Here is a 20,583-nt window from a genome sequence, read left to right on the forward strand (position 1 = left end):
GTGAATGTTTTTCTCTGCCAAGGTGAACCAGTAAAGTCTGAAAATGTAAACCACTTACTCAAATGAGCAGATGGCAGTGTACGGATTACAAAAAAATGTGAGCATGACATCACCATAGCAATTTAATGAAACTCCAATAGCTGACTCTACAGAAATGAAGATCATGAGCTGACTTTAAAGAATTTAAACTAATTTTCTTAAAGAAGCCCATTGAACTAAAAATTTATTTTAGTCAGCTGACTAAAAGAAATTAGGAAAACAATGCACAAACAAAATTAAAAGTTCAGCAAAGAAACAGAAAATGTAAAAGAGAACCAATAACCAACCCAGAAATTCCAGAGCTGAAGAATACAATGACTAAACTGAATAATTTAATAGATAGGTTCAATAGTAAACTTGACCAAGTAGAAGAAAGAATCAATGGGCTCAAAAGATAGGTAATTTGAAATTTTCTAGTTAGAGGAGTAAGAAAAAAGAAAGAGAGCAAATTACACAGAAGCAAGTAAATAATAAAGACTGGTATAGAAAAAATAAAAGAAAGAATAGGGCGTCCTTGGTAGCATAAGGGGTTGAACGCAGTACTAAGAAGCTGTCCACAACCTCTGCAATGCGAATTCGATCCCCAACCAGGGAGCTATCCACTTGGAACAACAGACCTCTCCTGGCCCGCTGCTGCTCCCTTCAGCAGTGTACGTCGATCTATCTGCCTGTTCTGTTCCCCCCTCTGTCTTTGGTGGATCCTCTCACCTCCCACACCTCTGGCCTGTACCCCAGTTCTTGTAATCATAAATAAATAAATCTTAAAAAAATAAAGAATAGTAAAACAATGAGGCATTGATTCTTAGAAATGATAAACAAAAATGACAAATCTTTAAGTAGACTAACCAAGAAATATAAAGGACTAAAATATAATTATTATTGAAAATGGTTGAGAGTTGAAATGTCTATTACAAAAGATACACAGAAATACCAAGAATCATAACAGACTATGAACAATAATTTTCTAACAAATTAGACAGTCCTGATGAAATGAATAAGTTCCTAGAAACATAAACTAGCAAGACTGAATCATGAAGAAGCAGAAGATCTGAGTTGACCTATAAAAGGTAAAGAGATAGAATCATTAGTGAAAACTCCCCCAACAAAAAAGAATTTCAGAACATGATGGTTTCACTGATGAATTTTACTAAAAATTTGAAGAAGTTTTTATGTCAATCATCAAACTCTTCCAACGGAAAGAAGAGGGTGGGACACCTCCAAATTTATTTTATGAGGCCAGCATTACCCAGATACCAAAGTGAGATGAAGAAAGGACAAGAAAAGAGTGTCTTGAGAAAAAGAAACAAAATCAAGGGGATCACACTTCCTGATTTTTAAAATATTTTATTTTATATATTTTTACATCATTTTTCATTTTTGCACAATGTCTGCTTTTTCTTCTTGGTATAGTCCCATACAATTCCCACTCCCCCTTATTTTGACGGTAATTCCTCGTATCCCCCCACCCCCTTTGTAGTGTGTCTCTGGCTTATAGTTGCTTGTTGCTTGTTGATTTTGATTTTTACTTTATTATAATTAGTATTTTTCCTGGTCCCTTATTTAGGTTTTCTAAACTCTTGTTATGAGTGAGACTATCTGGTATTTTTCTTTTTCTTTCTGGCTTATTTTGCTGAGTATGATCCCTTCCAGCTCCATCCATGTTGCTGCAAATTGCATGAGTTTATCTTTTTTGATTTCTGAGTAATATTCCATGGTGTATATGTACCACATCTTCTTGACCAGTCATCTATTTTTGGGCATTTGGGTTGTTTCCATAGCTTAGCTATTGTAAATATTTCAGCAATAAACATAGGGGTATAGGTGCCCTTTTTTTTAAATAATAAATTTTATTTTTATATTCCCCATAAAATTGCAACCCCCCCATTCTGACCCCAATCCCTCCCCTCCCGCCCCACACCCCCCAAAAAGTGTCTCTGGTTCATAGTTTTTTCTTGATTTTGATTTTCACTTTCTTATAGTTATTCATTTTCCTGGTCCCTTGTTTAAGTTTTCTAGATTCCTGCTATGAGTGAGACCATCCGGTATTTTTCTTTTTCTTTCTGGCTTATTTCGCTGAGCATGATCCCTTCCAGTGCCATCCATGTTGCTGCAAATTGCATGTGTTTATCTTTTTTGAATGCTGAGTAATATTCCATGGTATATATGTACCACATCTTCTTGATCCAGTCATCTATTTTTGGGCATTTGGGTTGTTTCCAAAGCTTAGCTATTGTGAACAGTGCTGCTATAAACATAGGGGTGCAGGTGTTCTTTGGAATTGATGTTTCTGTGTCCTTTGGGTAAATACCTAGGAGTGGAATTGCTGGATCATATGGAAGCTCTATGGTTAGTAGGTCCAGAAATCTCCACACAGCTCTCCACAGTGGTTGGACCAGTTTGCACTCCCACCAACAGTGCAGAAGAGTTCCTTTTTCTCCACACCCTCGCCAACATTTGTTGTTGCTAGTTTTTTTAATATGTGCCATTCTCACTGGTGTAAGATGGTATCTCATGGTAGTTTTGATTTGCATTTCCCTGATTACAAGTGATGTTGGACATTTTTTCATATGCCTGTTGGCCATTTGCATTTCCTCTTCAGAGAAGTTTCTTTTTAGCTCTTCTGCCCATTTTTTGACTGGATTATTTTCTTTGTTGTTGAGTCTCATCAGCTCTTTGCAGATTTTTGTGATCAGTCCTTTATCATTAGTGTTGTGTGCAAAAATGTTCTCCCAGTCGGTGGGGTTTCTCTTTGTTTTTGTTATTGTCTCTTTTGCTGTGCAGAAGCTCTTTAATTTGATGTAGTCCCAGCTGTTTATCTTTGCCTTCATTATCACTGCTTTGGGTGATGTGTCTGTAAAGATGTCTTTGATGTGCTTATCACGTAGTGTTTTGCCTATATTTCCTTCTATATATTTTATGGTTTCAGGTCTTATGTCTAGTTCTTTAATCCATTTTGAGTTGATTTTTGTGTATGGTGTGAGGTAGTGGTCAAGCTTCATTCTTTTACATGTAGCGACCCAGTTTTCCCAGCACCATTTATTGAACAAACTTTCTTTGTTCCAATGCATAGTCTTTGCTCCTTTGTCAAATATTACTTGACCATAAATCTGTGGGTTTATTTCTGGATTTTCTATTTGATTCCATTGGTCTGTATGTCTGTTCTTGTTCCAATACCATGCAGTTTTGATGATTATGGCTTTGTAGTAGAGTTTGAAGTCTGGGAGTGTGATGCCTCCATTCCCTTCTTTTTTTTTCAGGAGAGCTTTGCCTATTTGGGGTTTTTGGTGATTCCATATGAATTTCATCAATAATTGTTCTATTTCTTTGAAGAATGACATTGATATTTTGATTGGAATAGTGTAGAATCTGTATATTGCTTTTGGTAGGATGGCCATTTTAATAATGTTTATTCTTCCAATCCATGAGCAGGGGATGTCTTTCCATTTCTTTGTGTCTTCTTCTATTTCTTTTAACAGTGTTTTATAGTTTTCTTTGTATAGGTCCTTTACCTCTTTTGTTAGATTTATTCCCAAATATTTGATTTTTTTTGTTTCAATAATAAAAGGGATGTTTTTTTTATTTCTTCTTCAGATTTATTGTTCGTGTATAGGAAGGCTACTGACTTTGCGTGTTGATTTTGTATCCTGCCACTTTACTGAACTGATTGATGAGTTGAATTAGTTTTTCTGTGGAGTTTTTGGGGTTCTCTATGTATATTGTCCACAAGTAGTGATAGTTTGACTTCTTCCTTGCCTATTTGGATTACTTGTATGTCTTTCTCTTGTCCTATTGCTCTGGCTAGGACTTCCAGTATTATGTTGAAAAGCAGTGGTGAGAGTGGACATCCTTGTCTTGTTCCAGATCTTAATGGAATTGCTTTCAGCTTTTCACCATTGAGAATGATACTGGCTGTTGGCTTGTCATATATGGCCTTTATGATATTGAGGTATGTTCCTTGTATCCCAAGAATTTCAAGGGCTTTTATCATGAATGGGTGTTGCACTTTGTCCAAAGCTTTCTCAGCATCTATTGATATTATCATATGGTTTTTATATTTCTTTTTGTTGATGTGTTGGACAATGTTGATTGATTTTAGGATGTTGAAATATCCTTGTGTCCCTGGAATGAATCCTACTTGGTCGTGGTGAATTATCTTATGGATACATTGTTGGATTCTGATAGCTAAAATTTTATTGAGGATTTTTGCATCAGTGTTCATTAGGGAGATTGGCCTGTAGTTTTCCTTTTTTGTGTTGTCCTTGTTCGGTTTTGGTATTAGTGTAATGTTGGCTTCATAGAACGTGTTTGGTATTGTCCCTTCCTTCTTAATTTTTTGGAAGAGTTTGTGAAGGATAGGCACTAATTCGTCTCTGAATGTTTGGTAGAATTCATTTGTAAATCCATTAGGTCCTGGGCTTTTGTTTTTGGGGAGGTTTTTGATTACCATTTCAATTTCGCTGCTTGTAATTGGTCTGTTTAGGTGTTCTATTTCTTCTTTCTCTAGCTTTGGGTGATTGTAGAGTTGTAGGAATTTGTCCATCTCCTCTAGATTGTTGAACTTTTTTCCACATAACTGTTCATAGTAGTTACTGATTATTCTTTTGATTTCTGCTCATCTGTTGTGATTTTTCCTCTTTCATTTATGATCCTGTTTATTTGTGCTTTTTCCCTTTTTTCCTTTGTGAGCCTGGCTAGGGGTTTGTCTATTTTATTGATTTTTTTTGAAGAACCAGCTCTTGTTTCATTGATCTTTTGGATTTTTTTTTAGTTTCAATTTCATTTATTTCTGCTTTGGTTTTTATTATTTCTTCTCTTCTACTGGTTTTTGGTTTTTTTTTGTTGTTCTTTTTCTAGATCTTTGAGCTTCGAGATTAGGTTGTTTCTTTGAGTTCTTTCTTGTTTCTTGATGTGAGCTTCTATTGCTATATATTTTCCTGTTATTACTGCTTTTGCTGCATCCCATACATTTAGGATATTGGTGTCCTCCTTGTCATTCAGTTCAAAGAATTTTTTAATTTCTTCTTTGATTTCCTCATTAGTCCAGTGGTCTTCCAATAGTGTGGTTTTTAATCTCCATGAGGTAGGAAAGTTCCTTGCCTTCTTTTTATGGTTTATTTCTAGTTTGATGCCTTCATGGTCAGAAAAGATGGTTGGTATGATTTCAATCTTGGTGTATCTGTTGATGTTTGTCTTGTGCCCCAGTATGTGATTGATCCTGGAGAATGATCCGTGTGCTCTTGAGAAAAATGTGTATTCCGTTTTTTTGGGGTTTAGTGTTCTATAGATGTCTGTTAAGCCCAAATGCTCTAGGTCCTTATTTAGAGCTTTAGTTTCTTTACTTATTTTTTGTCTTGTTGATGTATCCATTGTTGATAGTGGTGTGTTGAAGTCTCCCACTACGTATGTGTTTTCTCTGATGTCTGTTTTCAGAGATGACAACAGTTGTCTGATATATTTTGGTGCTTCTTCGTTTGGTGAGTATATTTTAACGAGTGTTATTTCTTCTTGAATTATTGTCCCCTTGATCATAATGTAGTGACCATTGGGGTCTCTTTTTATTTTTTTGAGTTTGAAATCTGTTTTATCTGATATAAGTATAGCTGTTCCTGCTTTCTTTTTTGGTGTATTTGCTTGTAGGATTGTTTTCCATCCTTTAACTTTGAGTCTATTTTTATCTTTTGTAGCTAAATGTGTTTCCTGGAGACAGCAAAAGGTTGGGTTTTGTTTCTTAATCCAGGCTGCAACTCTGTGTCTTTTTATTGAAGAGTTTAGTCCATTTACATTTAGAGTTAATATTGATATGTTAGCATCTGTATTTGCCATTGTGTTTGTCTTTCCTTTGATTTTATTTATTTATTCTTTTAATAACTTTTTTTTTTGGCCTTCTTTCGTTGTTATTTGTCCCTCTGAGGTTCTGGCTTTAGGATTCCTTGTAGTATTTTTTGGAGTGGGGGTTTAGTCGTAATGAAATTCCAGAGTTTCTGTTTGTCTGGGAAGGTCCATATTCTTTCTTCATAGAGGAAGGAGAGCTTTGCGGGATAGAGTATTCTTGGTTGGCATCTGTTTTCTTGGAGTCTGTTGACTCTGTCCCTCCACTCTCTCCTTGCCCTTAGTGTTTCTTCAGAGAAGTCTGATGTCAGCCTGATTGGTTTTCCTTTGAATGTTATCTGTTTCTTCCCTCTTGTCAGCTTCATTATTTTTTCCTTGTCCTGGATTCTTGGGAGCTTTGCTATTATGTGTCTTGCTGTATTTTTCCTTTCATCGTGGAAGTTTGGTGTTCTTCTTGCTTCTTGTATATCAATTTTCAGCTCCTTCTTCACATTTGGGAAGTTCTCTTCAATTATCTCCTGGAATATTTTCTCTGTTCCTACATCTCTCTCCTGTCCTTCTGGTATTCCTATAACTCTTATATTTCCTTTCCTCATGGAGTCAGATAGTTCCTGAAGTCTTTCTTTGTTCTTTTTCCTTCGTACTTCTCTTTCCTTTTCTGTTTTGGTTCTTTTTATTTCGGTGTCTTCAAGAGTACTTATTCGTTCTTCCATTTCATCTATTCTGCTTTCATTGCTTTTCCCAGAATTCTTTAGTTCCTCCATTAATTCTTTGATCTCCTGCGTTTCTTTTGCTTCCCCCTTTAGGGACTCAATTTCATTCTTCTGCTCGTTGATTATTTTTCTGATATCATTGTTTTGCTTTATGAGTTATGTCACTTTTTTTAATCATGGCGATTTTAAATTCTCTTTCTGGAAGGCTCAGAAGTTCTTCCAAGTTACTGTTGTTGCAATCTGGGGGGTGGTTTTCTTTTTGTGGCGTACTTTTTTCCTGAGGAGTTGTTAGGTTGCTTGTGGTTGTTTTAGTCTCTATTGTCTGTTTTCTAATTTGTCGTATGCATTGGGACACTGTGTTGCTGGGACTGGCCGGCATCTTGGGTGAACTTCTCCGCTCCCCTCTGGCTCCTCTAGGAGCCATCGCTGCCTTCTGAGGGAGCTTTCTGCTGGTTTCAGGCAGTCTTTACTGAAGAAATGTCCCTGTTCTAAAATGGTGATGCGGGACGCAGTCCCTGCGCATCCGGTCTCAGGCACACTCTTCTGCACGCCCGGTCTGCCCTGTCTGTGGGTGCCTGCTCCCGCTGTGGGCTCAGACTGCTGGTCAGAAGGGGCCTGGCATGGGCTAACTTCCCAGCTGGCCACTAGCTCCTCCGAGAGCCTTCTGCCCTTTTCAAGCAGTCTTATTCTGAAGAAATTTCCCTGTTCTATGGGGTGTTAGTGACTTTTTTTTCTGGTCGCTAGGTGGTGCCAGAGATCTCTCCTATTGTCCTTGGGGGGCTGTTTTTTCACCCCGTGGGACAGGGAACAGAGCGGGAATGGTAGGGAAAACCTCAACGGCTTTGGGGTGCTGTGTCTGCCTTGTGCCCCACCGTCGTGGAGAACCCACGCCCGGAATTTTGTGCCCTGGGTCTCAGTTCCAAAGCCCTCAGGTCCAGGACGCGGGCTGTAGCCCAGTTCAGTGGCCGCAGAAATGGCGCCTTTTGCACCCCGCTGCCGTGCCTGGGCTCCTGGTTCCTGATTACTCAGTGAGGGACTTTCACCTCAGTGAGGGCTTCCGCGCGTCTCCCCGCAAGCCTAGGTCGCAGGCTCGGGGACCTGGGCAGCCGCGATCCGCGTTTGCTTTTCAAGCGCGCAGCTTTTCCGCGCAAGCTTACCGGCCGGCCCGGGGCTGTGTGCAGGTCTCCAGGGGTCTCTCTTGTTCTCTAATGGCGCCTGGAGCCGTTCGCTCACTGCCGTGGCGAATCCTGCAGGGTTCTCCACAGCTCCAGTTCACGGGGTGTGGTGGCTGAAATAGTTCCTTTCCACTCACAGTCCCGCTTGATGCGTCGTTTGTTCTTGTTGGTCATTTTAGTTTGTTTTTTTCCTCCTTTCTGTTGGTCGGAGAGTGCCAACTTTGTGGGTGGGGGAGGGTAGCAGGGTTCTGTGCTTTCCTCCCTTCTAGTCCTCTTTTATGGCAACTTTCTTCTTCGGGTAGTTTGCTGGAGTCACCCGTTTATCTTCCGTGTCCCAGTTCTCACTGGGACCTGCTGCTTTTCCTCCCTATTAACTTTTTTTTAATGGGAGATCTCACAGCGTCTCCTCGCCGCCATGTTGCTCCACCCCTATAGGTGCCCTTTTAAAGTAATGATTCTGTGTCCTTTGGGTGAATACCTAGGACACACTTCTTGATTTTTAACTCTCCTACAAAGCCATTGCAATCAGAACAGTATGACTTTGGCATAAAAACAGACACATAGGTGACTAGAACATAATAAAGAACCCATAAATAAACCTACAATCAACTAATATTGGACAAGGGCATCAAGAAAACTCAATGGGGAAGGATAGTCTCTTTAATAAGTGGTGTTTGAGGGCCTCCCCGGTGGCGCAGCGGTTGAGCGCTGAGTTGCGAAGCTGCCCGCAGCCACTGCAGAGCCGGTTCGATCCCTGGCTGCTCCCAGGCCACCGGAGGAGGGTCCCACATGGCGCGCAGACCTCTCCTGCCGCCCGCTGCTCCCCTCAGCAGTGTACTTCGGTCCTTCTGCCTGCTCTGCTCCCCGCTCTGGCTCTGGTGAATTCTCTCACCCTCCCGCGCTTCTGACTGTACCCAGTGCTTGTATAAATAAAAAAAAATATTTAAAAGAAAAAAAAAGTGGTGTTTGAAAATTGGATATTCTCATACAAGATAATGAAACTGGACCATTATTTTATTTATTTATTTTTTTAAAAAAAGATTTATTTATTTATTTATATAAGCACTGGGTGCAGTCATTAGCACGGGAGGGTGAGAGAATTCACTGGAGCCAGAACAGGGAACAGAACAGACAGACCGATGAAATACACTGCTGAGGGGAGCAGCAGGCATGGCAGGAGAGGTCTGCGCGCCATGTGGGACCCTCTGCCAGGGGCCGGGAATCGAACTGGCGCTGCAGAGGCTGTGGGCAGCTTTGAAGCCCAATTCTCAACCACTGCACCACCGGGGAGGCCCTGGACCATTATTTTATACCATATACAAAAATCAATTCAAAGCAGATGAAAGACTTGACCATAAGACCTAAAACCTTCAAATTCCTAGAAGAAAATATAGGGGGAATTTTCTTTGTTCCTAAACATTGGTTTGGGCAAAGAGATTTTAACCATGATACCAAAAGCACAAGCAAATGCGAATAAAAGTTTCTGCACAGCAAAAGAAACAATTAACAAAATGAAAAGGCAGTCCATGAAAGGGAAAAGACTATTTGCAAATCATATATCTGATACTGATAGGTGGATAGCATATCCAGAATATGTACATAGCATATACAGTTCAATAACAGAATCAAATTATTCAATTTAAAAATTGGCAAAAGTGCTCTCTGCCCAGGTTGTGCTATTTTAGGTCCAAAGCTTGAAGAAAAAAAGAAAAAGATTTTAAAAAATAATTTAAAATAAAAATAAAGAGGGATCAAAACAGGAGAGGGAAAAGCATAGGGGACCATGGTGATGGTGTATATGTGAATTGGTTGGAATTTTATGGGGATTACACCTGGGAGGAGAAAGTATACATTGTACAAAAATGAACAATGATGTAGTATATATATATATTTATATTTATATAAAGAAAAAAAAAAGAAAATCCTTCTCAGAGCACCCATAGTGAAATCTCCTTTTGCATGCTTCTGGCCTACCTCTGGGCATCTATCTGTTCTTGTCAATGTGTGGGCCAGGTAGTGAGCCACCCTTGTGTCTAGACCACACCACCTGCCTGCTGGTTGGTGCTGCTTCTGCATAGCTTGGCAACCCTGCACTTGCCAATCACAGCTTTTGCCTGGGCTCAGTGGCATGTCTGGTCTCCCAAAGCACCACATGTTGGCAAAGTCCTTCACAGGCCTAGTAAGAGAGCCTGTTACTGGACAAGGGAGTGGGAAGGGGCTCCCTCAGTCCAATCTCACCCTTCAACACAGGCATGTAAGCCAGGAGCCAGCCAACCACTCTTTACTACTCCACTGGCCAGGAGTTAGAGGGATGGACTGTGGGACCCTGCTCCCAGGTCAGGAAAGGACTCTTGTAACCCTCTGGTCAAGACTGAAAAGATGATTCCACAGATACTAATGAGGGAAGGCAAGGAGACTGGGTTTATTTATTAAGGAAATAGTGTTTTTGGGAGAACCCTTTGAGCATGAGAAAGAGACTCACTAAGGTGAGGGGGCTAAGGGTCTATATAACTTTTAGGAATGGGATTTAATGACTAAGATGTTAAACTTCATGGCTGAAAAAGGAAGGTAAGTTGACTTGACTAAACTTAATTTTATTGCTAGTCATGGGCCTCCACCAGCTGCAGTTCACTGGTAATGTTGGGCTTATAACTATCTTCAAGGTGGAAATTTATAGTGGCTGTGCACCCATAGCTCCAGATTGAAGCTCTCTGGTCTCCAGGTTTATGACTCCCTTTTTCTTCTGGGTCTGCAACTCCCTTATTTCTTCCCTTAGCAGCCAATTTGATAAACTGTGGAGACAGTTTAGAAATAGTAAAAACCAACATGCTGAAGAAGTTCCCTTGACCCCAGCACAGCCACCAGTGCCCAGGTAGCAGACTCAGGTCCCAGTCTGAGACTTGCAAGCACCCACCCTTTATAGCAGCCTCTGGCTGCTCTCCTGTAAAAACCTTTGGCACTGGTCTAAGCCACCAGTACCTCAGGAGCAGATGTAATTCCCAGTCTGGGTTGTGCAAGGACCTGCCATTTGCCAGGGACCCCTTAGAATCACTCAAGAATTACCTTCTCACCTGGCTCAGTCACCAGTGGCTCAGGAACAGATGCAGTCTAGGATGCTAGGATGCTAGGATACAGTCTAGAGCCTCCCTTAATTATGGACTCTGGCACCTGATAAGAACCCCCAAACCTGGGCTAAGCTGTCAGCACCTCAGGATCAGACTAGGGACCCAATTCAGAATGCTTAGGCACCCACCCTTTGCTAGTGGCCCCCAGCCATCTTCATTAAGTTCCCTTGACTCTCAGCTCAGCCGCCAGCACTTTGGAGCAGACACAGATTCAGTCTAGGCACTGAAGAGACTTACTGTTCACTGGTGGCCCTCAGCAAACCCCTACACCTCAGGAACCAGCTCAAGTCACAGTCCAGCCATGCAAAACACTGCCTGACAGCAGTGACTCCCAGGTGCCTTCTGTTGAGTGCCCTGGCTCAATGTGGGACAGGTGAACAAATGCCCAGCAGAGGCAAAACACAGCAGTGAGGTCCAGAAAATAAAAAGAGGAGATGGAATAGTACAATGAATTGTAACAGAAGTCTAAAGAGAATATCACACCACATATGGAGAACATATCTCCAGAACCTAACCACAAAGACATGAAAAATCTATTTCTCTTATCGCATACAGAATTCAAACTTTCCCTCATAAAGAAATTTGAGAAAATCAAAGCATAATTTAGAGTAGTTGCAGAAAAGTGCATTAAGGATATGTGGGAGAATTCAGAAAAACAATTGAATGTCCTTAGAATCAAAATCAACAAACAGAAGATTTTTTCTGATACTCTAAAGAAGGAAATAAAGGAATTGCAGGATGAAAAAGGATTGAAAGAGGAGATGAAAAATACTATTGGGAGATTTATATGTAGAATAAACCAAATGAAAGAGTGAATCAATGAACTTGAAGATATGACTTTACAAAGAAGCAAGATGGAAGAATAAAAAGAGAAATGAAGTGAAAAAGAAGAAGAAGAAAAACTTTGTGAACTATTTGACACCATGAGGAAAGGCAATAGAAGAATAATGGGTATTCCAGGTAGGCAAGAGAGACAAAAAGAATAGAGAACATATTTAAATAAATAATGGCAGAAAAGTTCCCAAAACCAATATAGAAAGCTAAAGAATACTGGGTACCTAAGCAAAATGAAACTAACAGCAAGACATATTGTAGTGAAACTTCCAAGAGTTCAAGACAAACAGACTATTGAAGTTGGTGAGGGGCATGAACTTAAAAAAGAACACAGGTTACATTGGACCTCTCAGAAGAAAAACTGCAGGCAAAGGGAAAATGGAAAGATGTGATCAAAAAACTTAAATATAAAAAATTGCCACCCAATAATACTATATTCTGCAAAGCTCTCCTTTAGCTATGAGAAAGAAATGAAGGAATTTCAGACAAAGAAAAATGGAATGAATTTGCAAACTAAAGACAGAATGTCAACAACAGACTTTCACATATCAATAATGACTCTAAATGTTAACAGATTAAATCCACCAATTAAAATACATTTAATAAATGGTGTAGAAAAATTGAACTGCCACAAGCAAAAAAAAAAAAAAAAAAGAAAGAAAGAAAAAGAAAAGAAAAAGAAACTAGACCACCATCTTACACTATGTACAAAATTCAACTCAAAATGGATAAAAAAAAAACATGGATGAAATACCTGTAACCATAACATACCAAAAATAAGCCACAGGCAAAACACTCCATGAAATAAACTTCAGAGATAACTTTGCAAACTCATTCCCAAGAGATAGTTTGGTTACTTCTAAGAGACAGTAACCAAAATGAAGGGGCAGCCCCCTGAATGGGAGAAAATATTTGCAGATCATACATCTGAAAAAGGACTGATATTGAAGATCTACAAAGACCTCATGCAATTCAACAAAAAGAAAACAAATAACCCAATCAAAATGTGGGCAAAAGACATATCCAAAGAAGACCTGTCAGATGGCTGACAGGCATGTGAAAAATGTTCATTATCACTTATCATCAGGGGAAATGTATATCAAAACTGTAAGGATATACAAACTCACATCTGTGAGATCAGACCATATTAAAAAAAAAACAGAAATAAACAAGTGTTGGTGAGGTGTGGGGAAAAAAAGAACCCTCTTAAACTTTTGGTGGAGATGTATACTGGAAAACTGTGTAGAGGTTCCTCAAAAGACAAAAAGTGGGGCATCCCTGGTGGGGAAAGTTGTTAGACACAGCACTGTGCAGCTATCCACAGCCTCTGCAGCACAAGTTCTATCCCCAACTAGCCAGGGAGCTACCCACATGGCACAGCAGACCTCTCCTTTCTTGCCCACTGCTCCCCACAGCAGTTTATTTCAGTCTGCCTGTTCTGTTCCCCACTCTGTCTCTGGTGAATCCTCTCACTCCCCTATACCTCTGGCCTGTACCTCAGTTCTTGTGTGCATAAACAAATAAATCTTTTTAAAAAAGGACTGAAAGTGGATCTGCTATACAACCCAGCAATTTCACTTCTAGGATTCTACCCAAACACAAAAACACTAATTTGAAAGGAAGCCTGCAGTCTTATATTTATTGCAGCATTATTTACAACAGTGAAGGGATGGAAACAACCTAGGTGCTCAGAAACAGTTGCGTGGGTGAAGACAATGTGAGATATATATATATATATATATATATATATATATATACACACACACACACACACACACACAAACACACACAAAGGTATATTACTAATGATCAAAAAAGACAAACTCATGCCATTTGCAGCAATATACATAGAGCTGTAAAGAAGGATGGTAAATAAGATAAGCCTGAAAGAAAAGATAAATATCAGATGATGTCACTTATATGTGGGATATAGAGGCACCAAAAATTTTTTCAAACAAACATGAACTCTAAAACCAATTCTTGAAAACTGGCAATAGATCTGAGACAGGAAGGGATAGGGAGAAGCAGAGAACAGGGAGGGATGAGAGGGAGGGAGTGGGATCTGGGGGAGAGCACCATGGACTGTGGTAGAGGACTATGGGTGCCTTGGTGATAGGAGAGCTACAATGACCACACCTAATGAAAGAAATTCTATATTGACAAAATATTAACAAAAATGTAAAAAAAAAATGGTATTTCATTAATGAAAACCAAAAATAAACAAAAAAGACAATGAGTAAAGGAAATTTGGCAGCAGTTGTCTGGTCCTAGAATCATCATATTTTTAACATTCTATTTCCCAGCCCGTGGAACAGCAAAATTTTTGTACTTGATTCTTACCCTGTGTATGTCCCTATCCAGGAACCCTTGCTGATTCAAGGCCACTGGACACTCTGCCCACCAGGGGCTTACCAAATCAGCACCTACAAATATTTTCTCCCCTCCTCCCCTAGCTGCTGTAGTCTTAAAACACCAGGACCCCTTGGCCTGTTTATAGAGAAACACATTTCTTGGTTACTGCTGTAGGTACAATTTGGTTGCCTCTCTTTGAACTTTTATGAAAGTGGAGAGGAGTTCCCTGAAATTTGCATCTTCAGCCCAGGGTAGCTGAAAATTACAAACTCCATGGGAGGACCATACACTTTTTGAGAGCCTTTTGTCTGTGGTTTTACAGTTGTATCTGAACTCTTCTTTCAGCTCCTGTCTCTCTGAGTGGACTTCAGTTTCTCCTACCAGCATTCTGCCCTCTGGCCCTGGCACCCACAATGGCTCTGAGAAGAGCTCCTTTTGTTTGTGTGGTCCTTGTAAGAAATCCTTCCAGGGGATTGGGGTGGTGGGGGCTGGGGAGATAAACGCTGCAGCCAGAAGCTACCCCGTGGCCTCTGGTATGGGATGACCTGTACTTGGACATCACCAAGGCCCTGCTGTATGAAAAGTTCAGTCCTGCGTGGCCTGTGCTGTCCATAGTGTTCTGCTACTATGTGCTTGCTCTAGTTCCCTGGGTTATGCCTATGTTAGCTTTCAGCAGCCCACTCATGCTGAGCCAGACTTAAATGCCATGAACTTCAATGTGCATATCCAACTCATATCATGTTAGAGGAATCCTTCTTTGAGAATGTCTAGTGTGGGAAATAGCTCCATCAAGAACCTGAGCAAATCTAGTTAACATGGCACTTTATGATACTTTCACTGCTTTTGGAAACATGCTGTCTTGCCAAGTGGCATGTGATGAGGATAGCTCTAAGGGTTATGCCTTTGCTTGCAGACACAAGAGGCAGATGACAAAATCATTGAGGTGTTGAAGCACATGCTCCTCAATGACTCTGAAATGTTTGTGGGTAGATTTAAGTCCCAAAAAGAACGGGAAGCCAAGCTTAGAGCTAAAGCCAAGGAATTTACCAATGTTTATATTAAAAAAAATGGGGGGAGAGGTAAGTGGTTTGAGTCTGAAAGATCTTCAGCCAGTTTGACAAACACTAAATGTCAAGGACATGTGAGATTCCAGTTGTAAATCCAAAGCCTTTGGCTTTGTGAGTTATAAAAAACACAAGGATGTCAATAAGGGCATGAAAGAAGTGAACAGAAATCAGTGGGGACGTCATAGTAGTAAGCCACACACAGAAGAAAATGGAACAGCAGTCCAAGTTAAAACAGAAATTTGAACAGGCTAAACAAGAGAGAATTAGGCGATATCAGGATGTCAATCTCTACTTTAAAACTTGGATGATATTACTGATAATGAGAGTTAAAGGAGTTTTCTCCTTTCAGAGCACTCTCTGCCTATGTCATCTTAAATCAGTTCCAGCCTGTTACTGGTGGTTACTTTGTGCCAGCAGTTCCACGGGCTCAGAGGATCTCCATATTATACACCTAACCAGTTACCCCAGATAAGACCTAATCCATGCTGGTAGCAAGGTGGGAGACCTCACATCTTCCAAGGAATGTCAAGTGCTATCTGACTGTTTGGGCCTTTCCCAACTCTGCTGTCTGGTCTCCCTGTCTCTCTTACTAGTGCTCAGAGATTTGGCTTGGAATGCCTGGACTTTTTGACTATGGACTTTAGTGGGACTGGTGCCACCTAATAAGGGCTAACTGACAGCTGCCAATCTGAATGTGTTCCTACAGCTGTGCAGAAATTAGCACCTCCTGATGTCCTTCAGGCTGTTATACCTTAAAACCATGTCTCCCATGCCCATAGCCTTCACCCTTCCATACAGACTCTGTAGGCAACCCAGCCTATTGTCCATGTGTATGTTGGGAGCCCCTAACCACCGTTATGCTGGCAGTGGCACACCTCTTTGCTCTTCAGGAAATGAAGAGGATACTGGGAGAACATTCACTTCTGCTCATCCTGACAGTGCATTCAAACCTGCCTGGAAAGATGACAGGACTGCTGTTGGAGATCAACAACCCTGAGCTGCTGCACATACTAGACACCAAGTGTCTCCCCTCCAAAGTGGATGAAGCTGTGGTGATTAAACAGGATCATCATGCCAAGAAAGAAACTGCCCAGAAGATGGGAGCAATTGCTGCTGATACCTCTTAGATAAGAAAAAAAAAACAAAACAAAACAAAACCCAAACAGATCCAAAAGTCAAATAACCCCTCATGGAATTCAGCTCAAGGTTTGAAGACTTCCTAGCTTGCCCTATGGACATCAACATCTAGAACCACAATTACAAATTTAATAGGTCATTTTGTATCAAAAGGTCAATTATAAAGCACTTAAAATTCTCCAAATAAAGAATATGTTCTCTGGGTTCTGCTATTGTCCAGATAGAGTTAATTTTTCTTTATTGTGGGTTTTGTTTTTTGTTCTCCTGTAATTGTTCTTATTCATTGTACACAAGTCTTAAGTTTCTCAATAAAGAAAAAAAATCCATAAAAATGGGCAAAGTTCACAAATAGACATTTTACAGAAAAAGATATACAAAAACCAAATTAGACACACAGCTGTTGGAGGCTGGCAACTCCCTGTGCACTTGTATACCCCCCCACCCCAAAATGTGAGTGAAGCCCAGAAGGCAGAAGGGAGTAGAGACCATCCATGGAGAGCGTGTTGGCCCACACTTGGCTGTTGGAGGCCAGTGACCCCCATGCACCCATATCCACCCCACCTTGAACTGTGAGTGAAGCCAGGAAGGCAGAGGGAGGGCTCAGCAGCCAAAGGTGAATATGTACAAACAGGGGAAGATACCAGCAGCAGAGAGATAGCAACCTCCAAGGCTAGTGATCACCAGCCCACCCACAGCATCAAAGCCCTTGAAAAGCCTGGTGTGACAGTGTTGGTCCAGGGCCTACCACCAGTCCTTGATATCTGAGAAGGAGCACCCAGAAGAAATGCCTGCCAGCACCAGTGGTGCAATGGCCCAGTGCATAGAACAAATTTGAAAGCGAAGAGTGTGTAGAAGGAAAAATACAAATAGCCAGGTGAGCCCTCTGGGGAATGACACACCACAAAAAGAAAATCAGCCCACAGAACTCAACAACACCAACATGGAAGAATTTTTCTGCCTGACAGAAAGAGAATTCAAAATCACCATGATTGAAAAACAAGAAGAAGAAAAGGAAAAGAATGATATTAAAATAGAATCAATGAACTCAAGAATGAAAATGAGTCTTTAAAGCAGGAATTAAGTGGAATGCAGGAAGTTAAAAGGTTAATGAAGGAGCTAAAGAATTCAGGGAATAGGAATGAAAGCAGAATTGATGAAGTGGAAGAACGAATCAGTACTCTCGAATATACAGACATAAAAAGAACTAAAAAGGAAAAGGAAATAAATGGACAAAGGAAAAATAATGAAGCAACACTCTGAGAAATATCTGACACCAGACACCATGAGGAAAGGAAATATAACAGTGGTACATATATCAGAAGGTGAAGAGATAGACAAAGGAACAGAGAAATTATTCAAGGAAATAATTCCCAAACATGAAGAAGTAAAAGAAAATAGACATACAGGAAGCTAGAAGAACACCAAATTAACACAACAAAAGGAGAACTACAGAAAGACATATGATAGTGAAGCTTCCACAAGTCCAAGAAAAAGAAAAAATAATGAAGCTGACAAGAGGGAGGAAACAGATAATTTATAAAGGAAAACCAATTAGGCTGACATCAGACTTCTCTGTAGAAACAATATGGGCAAGCAAAACTTTTCTTCCTCTATGAGAGAAAAATAAGGACTTCTCAGAAAAAGAAAATCTTCAGAAATTCATTATCATAAATCCCCACTCCAAAAAATATTACAAGAAGCCCTAAAGCCAAAACAAACAGAGGAATGAAAAGGAAGAACAGAATAAGGTAAGGAATAGAACCACAAAAAGACAAAAAAAAATAGCAAGTACAGACTCCAATGTATCAATAATAACCCTAAATGTAAATGGACTAAGCACATCGATAAAAGACACAGAATAGCAGGATGGATAAAACACAAACAAACAAACAAAAAAACAGAACACAACCTCATGCTGTCTCCAGGAAACATATCTACTGCAAAAGATAAATATAGATTGAAAGTAAAGAGTTAGAAAACAATTCTACAAGCAAATGGGCCCAAAAAGAAGAAAGGAACAGCTATATGTATTTCAGAAAAAATAGACTTCAGACTAAAAAAGGTAAAAAGAGACATAGATGGTCATTACATTATGATCAAGGGGACAATACACCAGGAAGACATCATACTCAATATATTCTCACCAAATGAAGGAGCACCAAAATATATCAGCTCTGAAAACAGATATTAGAGAAAATGTATATGTAGTAGATTTCAGGTCCTCACTCTCACCAGTGGACAGATCAGCAAGACAAAAATAAACAAGGGCACTAGAGCCCTAAATAAAATAGACCTCATGGACTTAAAAAGACATCTACAGGACACTGCACCCCCCCAAAATCTGAAAAGACATTTTCTTAAATTCACATGGATTATTCTCCAGGATTGATCACATACTGGGTCATAAGATAAACATCAATAGATACATAAGATTAAAATCATACCAACTGGCTTCTCTCACAAAAAGGCATCAAACTATAAATAAACCATGAAAAGAAAGCAAGGAACTCTCCCACTTCGTGGAGATTGAAACCCACACTACTGGAACACATTGGATTAATGGGGAGATCAAAGAAGAAATTAAAAAATACCTCTCCTGCACTGCTGGCGAGAGTGAAAATTTGTCCAACCACCGTGGAGAGCTGTGTGGAGATTCCTCGATCTGCTAAAGATGGCATTTCCATATGATCCAGCAATTCCACTCCTAGGGATTTACCCAAAGGACACAGAATCATTAATTTAAAAGGGCACCTGCACCCCTATGTTTATTGCTGAAATATTTACAATAGCTAAGCTATGGAAACAACCCAAATGCCCAAAAATAGATGACTGGTCAAGAAGATGTGGTACATATATACAATGGAATACTTCTCAGCAATCAAAGAAGATAAACTCATGCAATTTGCAGCAACATGGATGGAGCTGGAAAGGATCATGCTCAGCGAAATAAGCCAGAAAGAAAAAGGAAAATACCAGATGATCTCACTCATAGCAGGAGTTTAGATAACCTAAATAAGGGACCAGGAAAAAGACTAATTATAATAAAGTAAAAATCAAAACCAACAAACAACTATAAACCAGAGACACACTACATGGGGGCAGGGAGAAGGGAGTAGGATCAAATCAAGGGGGGTGGGAATGTATGGGATACAACAAAAGCAGTATGAAGAGGAAAGTATGTAGCAATGCAGGCCCACATCAAAACAAGAAAGAACCCAAACAAACAACATAATCTCCCATCTCAAAAAACTAGTAAAAGAAAACAAACAAACAAACCCCTCCCCAAAGCCATTGGAGAAAAGGAAATAATAAAAATCAAAGCAGAAATAAATAAAATGGAAATTAAAAGAACAATGAAACCAAAAGTTGGTTCTTCAAAAAAAATAAACAAAACAGACAAACTTCTGTCCAGTATCACAAAGAATAAATGTGAGAAAACACATATAGGATCATAAATGAAAGAGGAGAAATTATAACAGACACAGCAGAAATCAAAGAATAATCAAATTACTATGAAAATTTATATGCAAACAAGTTAAACATCTAGAAAAGATGGACAAATTCCTAGAACAATATGATCATACAACACTAGATAAATAAGAAGTAGAAAACCTAAACAAACCAATTGCAGCAATGAAATTGAAACACTAATCAAAATCTTCCCCCCAACTAAAAAAGCCCAGGACCAGACGGTTTCACAAATGAGTTCTACCAAATGTTCAAAGATGAATTGGTGCCTAGCCTACAAAAACTCTTTCAAAAAATTGAGAAAGGAGTACTACCAAATCCATTTTATGAAGCTAACATTACACTAATAGCCACACCAAACAAAGACAACACACAAAAAGAAAACTATAGGCCAATCTCCATAATGAACACGTATGCAAAATTCTCAATAAAATCCTTGCCAACATAATCCAACATATCGTCAAACACATAACTCACCACAACCAAGTGGGATTTATTACAGGGGCAGAAGGATGGAACAACAATCCAAAATCAATTAGTGTAATCCAACACATCAAGAAAAATAAAAATAAAAACCATATGATCATATCAATAGATGCTGAGAAACCATTTGACAAAAGTCAACATCCATTTATGATGAAGACCCTTAAAATTCTTGGGATATAAGAACATATGTTAACATAATAAAAGCCATATATTACAAACCCAAAGCCAATATCATTCTCAATGGTAAAAAGATGAAATCCTTTCCTTTAATATCTGGAAGAAGATAAGGATGTCAACTCTCATCACTGTTTTTCAATATTGGATGTTCTAGCCAGAGCAATAAGACAAGAGAAAGACA

At 39.6% G+C, this 20,583-nt stretch overlaps 1 protein-coding gene across 1 annotated transcript in view; it reads left to right on the forward strand.

The window, feature by feature from the left end:
• CD5L (CD5 molecule like) overlaps positions 1 to 16,261 on the forward strand; it is a gene marked incomplete at both ends in the record, with an annotated part of 30,237 nt that extends 13,976 nt beyond the window's left edge. The window contains 2 exons of the mRNA XM_084242395.1: positions 14,981 to 15,146; positions 16,074 to 16,261. Of these exons, the coding sequence (XP_084098521.1) occupies positions 14,981 to 15,146; positions 16,074 to 16,261 (354 nt within the window). The remainder of the gene's footprint in view (positions 1 to 14,980; positions 15,147 to 16,073) is intronic.
• Between the last annotated feature and the right edge of the window lie 4,322 nt (positions 16,262 to 20,583).

The sequence above is a fragment of the Talpa europaea genome, assembly GCF_964194135.1.
Source record: "Talpa europaea genome assembly, chromosome: 9".
Classification (NCBI taxonomy): Eukaryota; Metazoa; Chordata; class Mammalia; order Eulipotyphla; family Talpidae; genus Talpa; species Talpa europaea.